Source organism: Trichomycterus rosablanca, chromosome 26, assembly GCF_030014385.1.
Source record: "Trichomycterus rosablanca isolate fTriRos1 chromosome 26, fTriRos1.hap1, whole genome shotgun sequence".
Taxonomy (NCBI): Eukaryota; Metazoa; Chordata; class Actinopteri; order Siluriformes; family Trichomycteridae; genus Trichomycterus; species Trichomycterus rosablanca.
In genome coordinates, this window is record NC_086013.1 from 17,391,228 (window position 1) to 17,402,391 (window position 11,164).

At 38.6% G+C, this 11,164-nt stretch overlaps 1 protein-coding gene across 1 annotated transcript; it reads right to left on the reverse strand.

Moving 5' to 3' along the window:
- Positions 1-9,326: 9,326 nt before the first annotated feature.
- Positions 9,327-10,906, reverse strand: gsx1 (GS homeobox 1). Its single transcript, XM_062989053.1, has 2 exons — positions 10,495-10,906; positions 9,327-9,667 (listed from the first exon to the last, which is right to left on the reverse strand). Exons 1-2 carry the CDS (start codon positions 10,904-10,906, stop codon positions 9,327-9,329), a joined length of 753 nt encoding a protein of 250 aa, XP_062845123.1.
- Positions 10,907-11,164: the final 258 nt, after the last annotated feature.

The window sequence follows — 11,164 nt, forward strand, 5'->3', positions numbered from 1 at the left end:
TGCAGGTACCCTAAAACATTCAATAAAAAAGCATTAATTCTGTTTGGTTGGATTATGGATTTAGAGTTATGTAGAGTATTATAATATTAGAACTACTGTATATCAGGCTGTACCTGGGGTACTGATTCTGCTACAGGATGTTTATTCCAGGGTAAACTTGCATATTTAGGGCACTGAATATGTCTAAATGTCTCAGCTCACTTGCAGTCACACTGCATTAGATAATTATATCTGTTTTAGCATTAAATAATTCCATGAGATGAACCTCCTGATCTTCAGAGCTCCAGAGCTCCAGTGCTGCTGCTGGGTGTGCTGGTGGTTTGCTGGTGGTTTGCTGGTTGTGCAGTAGCTGGGGGTGGAAATGCACTTTTTTCTTGCACACAAGGTCATGATCGATGGCCGCACCCTGTCGGGATGGATTTCCTGACTGGTTGCGTCTCCACAATCGGCGCTGAAAGGAGGTTCCTCTGTTCCTCTGTTCCTCTCCTGACTTACTGAGATGGAAAGTGGATGTGATTGAGCGGCGGTGGAGCTGCGCTCTCGAACTGGTTTCCCACCGCTAAAAAACGGGCTTAGAAAGCGATTGTGCCAATCCGTGACCAAATCCTGTTTATTAGTACAAAACCCACCTCGTACCCGAGCTCTCCTTTAACACTTTCATCCACTTAGTGCGCGGTGCTAGTGGTTTTTTAAATGTGGACACTTGTATGAGGAACGCGTCACGGTGGCTCATTAGGAATTAAAAACCTTCTCCACGTTCTGAACTTGAGGCTTTTTGCACAAGTTTAGATTTTAAATCAAAGAGATTCCAATTTAGAGAAGGTTTTCTTTAGGAAAGTGGGCTGTCACAGCTTCATGCTTTTTGTTTTGGTGTTGCAAAATATGAATGCACTTGTAGTGTACTTAATAGATGTTTATTTAATTTTAAAATTAAATTAAATTAGACTTAAGGAGCTGATATTTGCGTTCTGTATTTGTGTAGGGTTTATATTTAGATAGTTTTCATATTTGTGTATATTTATGTAGGTTCATAAACGAGAGGAGTGAGCGCGCAGGTCCATATCAGCAACCAACATTTCTCTCATTCTTATTTATTAATTATATTCACTTTATTTAATAATAATGAAATAGCAAATAATGCATTTTATTTAAACACAGATCAACCTTTAGTTGTTAGTTTAGTTTTCATATCAGGAGAATCTAAAGTTTAAATCATGCGCAAACTTCTCCACTTCACTCAAACGCGAGTTTAAAAGTTTAGATTTATTAAATACAGAACAAACCTTCAGTGTTTAATATGCTGTTTTATTTGTAAATGTAAAATAAAATCAAGTTTAAACAGGTCGAGACTCTGCATAATTCGAGCTGCCACGCGAGTTGCAGGCGGCTCTCATTGAGAGGCCACGTGTGCGTCTCCAAAAAAGCCTCTCCAACTTCAACCGGCTCCATTGTGCGCCCGACCCACACGGACAGCGTCCCTCCACATAAAGGGATTTGCAATTTCAAGATATTCCAGCTTAAATGTTTTTGACAGTTCCCTCGCTATTGCCTCGGCCCGCTTATTTTCACTGTGCCAAATGGGTCACCTTGGGTAGCTGCTCCGCGCGTAAAGGGGCCTTTTTGCGCGCATTCAGCCTGAATTATTTTTTTCTCTTTCTCCCCCAACTTACTTTCCTTGACAGGGAAACCAGCTGCTGGTCGTGAAAAGACGGCTTATTAATTGTCCTTTGTCATGCAGAATTGCTTGATTTCTAAAGGAACCCACAAAGGCTCCTTTTTTCTACCAGGATTCAAGTATTTTGTTTCGTGCGCCATTTTCAAAACCCCATCGCATCAGCTGCACCGTCTACCAGACTCAGGTACTGACGGGCCCTGCCTCTTTTCTTTTCTTTCCTTTTAATGCTCTTGTAAATCGGGCAGACTGATTTGTTACAAGCTGCTCTTTTAAATCCGATAGATAAGAGACGAGTCTTAGAAAAGCCGTAAATGGAAAAATGTAGTTGGAAAGAAAAGGCGAGGACCGAGTCTGCTGGATGGGAGCCCTGTTGACTCGAGGGTCACGTCAACAATTCGCCTTTCTTCTCATAGAAACTACACTGTAGCCCCTTCTTTTGGCTTCAATGAATTGATCTGGGGCGAAATTAAGAATAAATAAATTGAGCATTTTGTGCAGCAGGCTTATATTAAGCTTCCCCCCGGTGCTCCCTCCCTCCAACCTTGGCTTTGCAGGGCGCAGAGCCGGGGGCTGTTGAGCGCATAAAAGGGCGCACGGAGCAAAACGGGACTCTATAGAGCAATTAACAAAATGGTCTTATCCCATATCTTAACAAATGCAAATATTGGAAGTTTGGTTAAAATGTTTAAGTGAAGAAATAAAGCAGTTTACAAGGAGCGGCCCCAGCAGCATGCCCAGCGGCACAATAACTGGAATAATTTAGCTCCTAAACGTCCTCAGTGGGCTCATTGTTGTCACCGAGGGCCGATGATAAATTGCCAGACGAGTAAATACCGTTTAAATCCCATTTCAATAAATTAAATAAAGTTTTAAAGCTATATAATGAACGAGGCTTCGCTCCACGGGGCGCGTTTCAACAAGCGCTCCAAAATGCGCGCACAATTCTTCTTCCTTTATTAATTAATTAAGCACTTTTAAATGCTGGATTATTCCTGAAAAATAAAACCTACTGTTTTGGATAATTCTGTGTTCTTCAGTTCATTTAGTCTGTGTGTTTTGCTTTAGTCGCGCTGGAGTCAAATTTAATTCCTCGCAAACAAAACCGTCACCGAAAAGACAAAATTAATTCCGATTTTAAACTTTAATTCTATTCATTTTTTATCATATCATTTCATGACATTATGGAATTTTACATCATATGAGATAAAACAAACCACATATCACTGTGACACTCAGAAATAAATATTGAATAAGATAATAAAAAGATAAATAAAAATAAAAAGCGCGCATGAGTCTCACCAGTTGCGCACTCGGGCGCTTGAGCTTCGCTCCTTATTCTTACAAAAAACACATTTAAATATCACAGTTGATTAATCTAGGCATTCACTGGCTGCTATATATTATTCATTTGCGCATTATGATCGTCCTCATGCATTTATGAAGCGCGCTGGTGCTTTTACAGCCCGGATAATCCCGCGTCCCTGGGGGAAATAAAGGCAGCGGCGCGGCGCTCCTGCTCCGGACCGCCGGACCCTGATTGTTATCGGTGCTTGTTGTGAGGAGACAGAGAGGATATAGAGATCATTTAAGAGTCTTAATGCAGTTAAAGATGCTTAAGACTCTGGCGAGCTCTATTTTTCTCCTGGTAAACACTTGACTCTTATATAAATTGGGTCTAAACCGCTGAGGACGCACCAAAATCCCTCCATTGTTCCCCGTGTTTCAGTTAGATGCAGGTGGAAGAAGATAATATCCTGCACACAGTGCTTTATGTTTCTTATTTATGAATAAACACCACCTATAAAATCAATACATTCTATATATTAAGTTTATTATGGATGGATTTTGGAAATGGAAAGCTTGGGTAATGCAGGTCAGAAATCCACACGCACGTTATTTAGACACTAAAATACCTAAAATATAATAAAATCACTTTTTATTTACACTCATAAAGCTTTTTCTCTTTTTATCCACATCCTTTTGAAAAAGTTTGCACACCCCTGATTAGGATTTATGTGTTGTTGATTTAACAGGGAACAAACCTCAAGTGCTCAAGTGATTAAACATCAGGAATGAACCTGAAGTTTCATGCAACATCTGTAACATCAGTGCCAAGCAAAAGACAGAAAAACACCTCGTTTTATTTTGATTTATTTATTAAATGTGTTTTTCACTTAGAAAACAATATGGGATCTGTTCTGGGTGCACAAACTTTTGCACAGGACTAAATAAATATAACAAGTAAAATGTAGCTCTGCACAAAAACAAAGCAAATTAGGAGCAACATAAAGTATTTGGACACCACAAATTAATAACATTTCAGAAAAGTGATTTGTAAATTCTGTAGAATCTTTATTTACCTGATAGGAATAGATTCACTTCATTGTGTTTCATAAATATAAATAATCGGGCACTTGGGTGGCACTGCGGTAAACTGTGCTGCCCATTACAGCTTGGATCCAGGGTTCAAATCCCCACCAATGCTATCGGCCGGTTGGGCGTCTACATACAGACATGATTTGCTGTGTGTGTGAGGGGAGGGTGACCGAGGTCCCCGAATGGATTGGTGTCTGGTCCGGTGCATGCATGTTACTGCCTTGCGCCCAGTGATTCTGGAAAAATTGACCCACAGTGACCATGACCAGGCTAAAGCCTTGGTAGAAGCATGAACATGACATATACGAATGAGAATATGAGAATTTGATGCCTCCAACACAACTCAAAAAAGTTGGAGTCAAAAGTTGATAGAATATTTGGAAGGTTCCGGTTTGTAACAGGTGAGGGAATCATGATCGGGTATAAAAGAGGATCACCTCAAGTAAAAATGGGTCGTGGCTCACCACTGGGTTCCAAACTTTTTGAGAGAATCGTCAATCAGTACAAATAATGGAGGTGTTTTGCCATCTACTGTACATAATGATATGAAAAGATAACGTGAAACTGGAATGTTGGGGCAAAGCCGGAAACCTGTTGAGTGAGTGTGACCTTTGAACCTTCAGACATCATCTTTTGGTGATGTGTAATGTCACCATATCATGACGCTCCCACCACCGTACTTCACTGTGGGTTTGGCGTCCTCTGGATCTTCTTTCTGTAAACAAGACGAGCAAAATCATCACCAGAGTTTCTGTTTTTGCTTCATCTGACCAGATGATTGTGGTGCAGTTCGTTGCTGATTGTTTACTGTTGTTCCTGCTACTTTCAGGTCGTTCTGCAGCTCTTTTCTGTGACTGCTGGTTTCTTCCTTCTATCATCTTCATTATTATCAGTCTGAGAGTTTGTGAATCCTGATGTTCCTGTCAAAGGACGATTTGTGACTCTATGAACTTTCCACTTGTGGATGATGGAACCAGTTGTACTGACTAGGGTTCTGCAAACCTTAGAAAAGCTCCTTCACCTTCAGTACGATCACTACACGTTTTAAGAGATCTTTGAGTTATATTAGAATGGAACCAGGTACCAATTGCACTAAACACTTAATGTTCTTTATTTGCATAAATAATATTTAGAATTTGATTTATTTGTTGTTACGTTTACATGGAAGATTGATGCGCTGCACCAGTATTGTGTAATTTTACAGTAACATTTTCCCAGTGTTGTCTGGGTTTTACCTGGGCACCTTGTGATCCTGAGATTTAAAATAAAGGTGCCAGCGAGGTTTTTGATGGTGTAGAAGAACCATGCTGGTTCCTCAGGGCTCCATAAACAAATGGTTAAAGAACCGACCATCAGGTAAAGGTTCCTCTGTGGTTCTAATCCAAAACGTTCAGCTTTTATAATTTTATAAAGTGTAAAAACACAAAAACTGAAATACTACATTTGTACCTTTGATGTTGGGTGGTGCTACTGTGGGAGTCGGTGCTTGATTTTACTTCTAATAAGTTTATAGTGTAATAAATGACTTTTCATTAATAATTATACACACTAAAAGTACAAAAGTTGAGTAAGAAAGTACATTGAGGGGACCAACATTGAGCAAAAGTACCTCTGAGTACTGTTATTTATTATTTACATATATATTATTTATGTGTGTGTGTGTGTGTGTGTGGGGGGGGGGGTTATTTTAGTTAGTAATTTATGTATTTTATGAAGATAAACGGCGTATAAAATATTCTGCTGCATGATACCAAATATTCATCAGATTTCACCTGTATAGAAATAATGTTAAGAATGTCTCCAGCAGCAGGAAAATAATTTTATTTCTGTTCAAAACTTCTACAAAAATAGTTAAAGAAACATTAAACAGAATTTTAAATCAGACTCTGAATCTCTTCAGTACTTTAGATTTTTATTAAATGTTTTAAAAGTCGCCTGTAAAACAGCACAAATTAAAAAGATTGTGAGTAAATGTTCTGTTCACTGATTCACAAACGTCTCTTACAGGTGAATAGAAAATTATTCATATTATTTACTTCTGCGTGTTTCACCCTTTATTAACACAAACACACAAAATAATAATAATAGTAATGTAATAATTGTTATAATAAAAACACTATAATATTAATAACCTCAATATTTTTTCAGATTATAATAATAATATAATGATTGTAATAATATAGTAATAATAACATTACAAGATAATAATAATAATTATAGTAATAATACATTTTCAGAATTAATGATGCAGAAATACTAAACCTGATGCACAATAACTTTATTATTATTATCAGTGATTTATGATAAACATACAAATGGATAAACGGAGCTAAATTAGATTCCACTTAACAATCTTAATATTAATATTAATAGCAAAATTAATGAACTAATGAATCTTATAATTAAATAATAAATAATTGTACCTGTGATTGTTTCTCTTTAAATAAAGTCAGTAAAATAAGTGAATAAAATCCTCTGTGTGTTTCTGCAGCTCAGACAGAAGCAGAACATTAAAAGATCATAGTTACCCAACAGAATAAAGATTATTACTAAACTGTAAAAAATAAGATACCAACCAGCAATCAAAAAGACTTAATCAGTAATCACTGATAATAACAATAAAGTTATTCTGCATCAGGGTTTTTTTTATTTTGAAAGGGTATTTTTATTAAAATCATTATTATAATATTGTATTATTATTATTATCTTATAATGTTATTATTACTATATTATTACGATTATTATTGCCACTATTATAATATTTTATTATTATTATTATGTTATTATTACTACATTTACATTTACATTTTCAGCATTTGGCAGACGCTTTTATCCAAAGTGACTTACACAATGAGCAATTGAGGGTTAAGGGCCTTGCTCAGGGACCCAACAGTGGCAACTTGGTGGTGGCGGGGCTTGAACCGGCAACCTTCTGTTTACTAGTCCAGGACCTTAACCACTGAGCTATCACTGGCCCCATTACTAAACTAAAATAAGATACCAACCAGCAATCAGAAGGATTTAAATCACTAAAAATAATAATAAAGTTATTGTGCATCAGGGTTTTTTTTATTTTTGAAAGGATATTATTATTATAATATTTTATTATTATTTTCTTTACATTTACATTTTACATTTTTGGCATTTAGCAGACGCTTTTATCCAAAGCGACTTACAGTTATGACTGAACACAATTTTGAGCAATTGAGGGTTAAGGGCCTTGCTCAGGGGCCCAACAGTGGCAACTTGGCGGTGGTGGGGCTTGAACCGGCTATCTTTTGATTACTAGTCCAGTACCTTAACCACTGAGCTATCACTGCCCTTATTATTATTACTATATTATTACTATATTATTGTCGTTATTATAATATTTTATTATTATTATCTTATAATGTTTTTTTCTGTATCATGCACAGATGAACATGATGCACTCTGTGTGAATCCTGAATTCATTTTGATATCTGTAATTCAGGTGAGATTCAGTCTGTCTCACATAAACACTAAATAATAATAATAATAATAATAATAATAATAATAATAATAATAATGATGATGATGATGATGATGATGATGAAGATCAGTATCGTTACTGAAACGACAGTGTTTGGTGTTTCTGTGATGAATGTTCTCATGATGTTTGTGCTTTTAAATGGGGTTAAACACCGACGTAACTTGTAAACAACAGAGCTGAAAAACACTCACTTAAAAACAGTTACCACATTTATTAGGAATTGATTAGAAATGTAAATGCAAATTAATATTTGATCATTGTGGTGTTCCATCTCGGTTTGAAGCAGGACGGGTTTCATTATAATGCATAACTTTATTATAACAGATCATTCAGAAAGCTTCATTAAAAAAAACTAATTGTGTATTGAGATAAAATCAATAATAAAATAATAAAATTGATTTTATTCAAAGTCATTTCTGAACTGTGAGACTTTGCAGTATTTTGTAAATGAACCACACTAATTATATTTATGTGCTGGATGAAATCAACAGATTATTTTATTATTTATGAAATTCTGAATATGTGACAGGCGTATAAATCAGTTTATACATTTATTTTATTTATTTATATCAGTGTATTTTATTTCTGTCCTTTTTATAAATGATTCACAGCCGTAGATTGAAGTTGGCAGTTTGATGATCATGCAAATGATGCAGAATTATAATAAGAATCTTGTGGATCCTGTAGATCAACCTGAATGAGGTTTGAGATTTTACTTGTTGTTTTATGAATATATTTATTGAATCAGACGGATCGTGGCTGAATCATAAATGTGTAGAAATTCATACCAGTTCTGCAGAAGATCCCAAAACCTTCCAGCAAGTTTCCTGTTCTGATCTGTTTTTTTATTATTAATTAATTCTTGAGAAATCCTATAAACTTCTTAGTTTTTCTTTTTCTGTGTGTTTGTGTGTGTAAGATTTAGTTTAGTGAAGCACTGAGACAAACACTTGTTGACTAGTAAGAAATATTTTTTATTTATAACATTTTAAATAAATAAATATTCTCATTACACTGAACATATACGACGGGTCGTGACAGAAACGAAGTCCGTTCTCATTTTGCATCAAACTATTAGGTGTAAATTTACAAAAAAAATAGAGCACAGACTAGTTTCATTATCTGCTTATAGTACAAATATCAAAATCTTTTGGTGATACAGAAGATGCTTTAAGAAAAAAACTACATTTATACATCATGTACACATTTATACAGCGGTACAGCGGGTCACGCTCACGCACCCCTGATTATTCCATATAAACCTCTTTCTCTTTCTGTGTCGTATTTACAGATGATGTACACACAGGTACAGTCCAGCGTTCACCTGTTTCAGGTGTGGAATCTCTCACCAACACTTCTCCTGACATCTAAAACAGATTCTCAGCCAGTGTCCATTCCTTCAGTCTCAGCTCGATGATTCTGCTCGTTATAGTTAAAATGTAGGTGACCGATGGGAGTGAATCCTAAAAATGATGACATCATGATGTCTGGTACTGTCTGGACTTGTTAGGGAGGAAGATTTGGAAAGCTAAGCTAAACAGATTTCTATAACAAAACCAAACAACATTGAAGCGTAAATGTTTCCAACATGCTGGATGTCTCTGTCTAGCAGAACAGAATTCAGCTCAGTGCAGCAGGAATTTGGCCCATCAGAATCTGGTTCGTGGTTTCATGAAGGCCCATCGAACCCCTCGCACTCCATGATCGAGTGGGACCTGAAGCGTTCAGGAGGGGTGCCGAGAGATCCCCGGTCTCCGTAAGAGTTCAGGGGCTGACGGAGAGATCTGCGTCCTCCTTCCCCGATGACGAGGGCGACATGGGCGCGTCGTCCTCCTCCTCGGAGCACCTCGCCGACGAGCACTTGCAGTGCAGCGAGCCCGAGCGGTGCGAGCCCCCTTTGCCCTCTTTCTTGTGCTTGACCCGGCGGTTCTGGAACCAGATCTTGACCTGTTTCTCAGACAGGTTGAGGTAGGTGGCGATCTCTATCCGCCGCAGCCTGGACAGGTACATGTTGGAGGTGAACTCGCGCTCCAGCTCCAGGAGCTGCATGCTGGTGAACGCCGTGCGCATCCGCTTGCTGCTCTGAAGCTGGCTGTTGCTGTTCTCTGTGGAGGTGAAGAAGAACATTCGGGGGTCAATAAACGGGATCTTATCGACAATATCTAGAGTTTTTAGTCTGTAGAATGAAGCAGGAATGTGCACGGTGAATAAAAATGATGCAGAACAAACTGAAGAACTTGTTTGGATGTTATTAGACCAGAAACCATCCAAAGAATCTCTAGAGAACTGTTCAGTCTGAAACTGTAGAGGGACTCGGTTGGTTGCAATAATTATTTAGGCAGTTTTTTTTCCCTCACCAATCATGCTAAACTATTTAAAAGTTGTTTTTTACAGGAGGAAATGATTTTCACTTCTCTGCCACATCAACATCAACAATACTTTAGAAAAACCCAAGTGGGTTCCACAGTTGTACAAAATAATTACGTAACGATGATTGTAATTACTACAATTGGTTGAATTTTGAATTGTCCTATTTTTCTTTTCTATTTTTTCCCAAATCTTATTCATTTCTAGTCCCCACGCTGGACTCTAGAACAAGGCCCTAAACCTATTTTGCTCATATCATATCAGATGTAAGTCACTGTCGAAATGTCACCAAGTGCTCATGCAAAGTTAAATGAATGTAATCAAGCTGCAGTAAAATATTTTGCAGTTTAAAATAAAATGATTTGGGATTATTAGGATTAGCAGAAATATTTTGGACCTAAATCATTCCAAACTAACAGCAAAAAACATGTAAAAATTAAATGTTTTTATCTCATCACAAGTTACAGAACTTTAAATAAGTTTGTCTAACTCTGCAGAAATAAATAAACATATGAATTATGCTGCTGTTTTCAGTATTTAGATCCAGAAACAGACTCGGACTCACCGATGGACATGCAGTGGAAGTGGCGCGGGTCGCTGACCTGGTAGGCGCTCTGGTAGAGCGCGGCTCCGGCCCCGTGGCTCAGGTTCAGGCCGCCGGGGGGCGAGTGTTGGCGCGGGAGGGACGGGCAGCACTGCGAGCCGAAGGCCGGGAACGAGGCGGCTACGGCGGCCGCTTTGAGCAGCGGGAGCGCCGGTGGAGGCGGGTGGAGATGCTGGGACGCCGCGGCCGCCATGCACAGCGGGCAGAAGCACAGCAGACCCGCCTTGCGCGCGTGACAGGACGCCGCGGTGAGTCCGTGCAGCGCGTGTTGCGGGTGCACGGCGTACGGGAGCAACGGAGGTGGGGTGTTCTCACCACCCTTCTCGTTCGATTCCCGCAAAATCAAAGAGTCCACCAGAAACGAGCGGGGCATGGTTGGTTCGGGAGGGTCGGCTGGAGCGGGACAGTAAAAACAGGGAAGTTTTTGGGTGCAGAAGTTGCGCTGTTGGGTTCCGTGCGCGCTGTGCGCAAAAGCCGTGGAGCGGAGTGGTGGTGCAGAACAAGGCTGAGCTCTTAAATAAGTTCGAGCTCGTGCATCTCTCTCTCTCTCTCTCTCTCTCTCTCTCTCTCTCTCTCAATAGGGTTTTGTGGCTTTTCTCAGAGCATTCACACTGCACGCTTCCCCTTTATT

Bases quoted from the DNA above. Each gene is read 5' to 3' on its own strand.
- gsx1 (XM_062989053.1), bottom strand. From the start codon at position 10,906: ATGCCCCGCTCGTTTCTGGTGGACTCTTTGATTTTGCGGGAATCGAAC. The intron at 9,668-10,494 runs GTGAGTCCGAGT...TCACCTCCACAG, and splicing joins CTTCCACTGCATGTCCATCG to AGAACAGCAACAGCCAGCTT.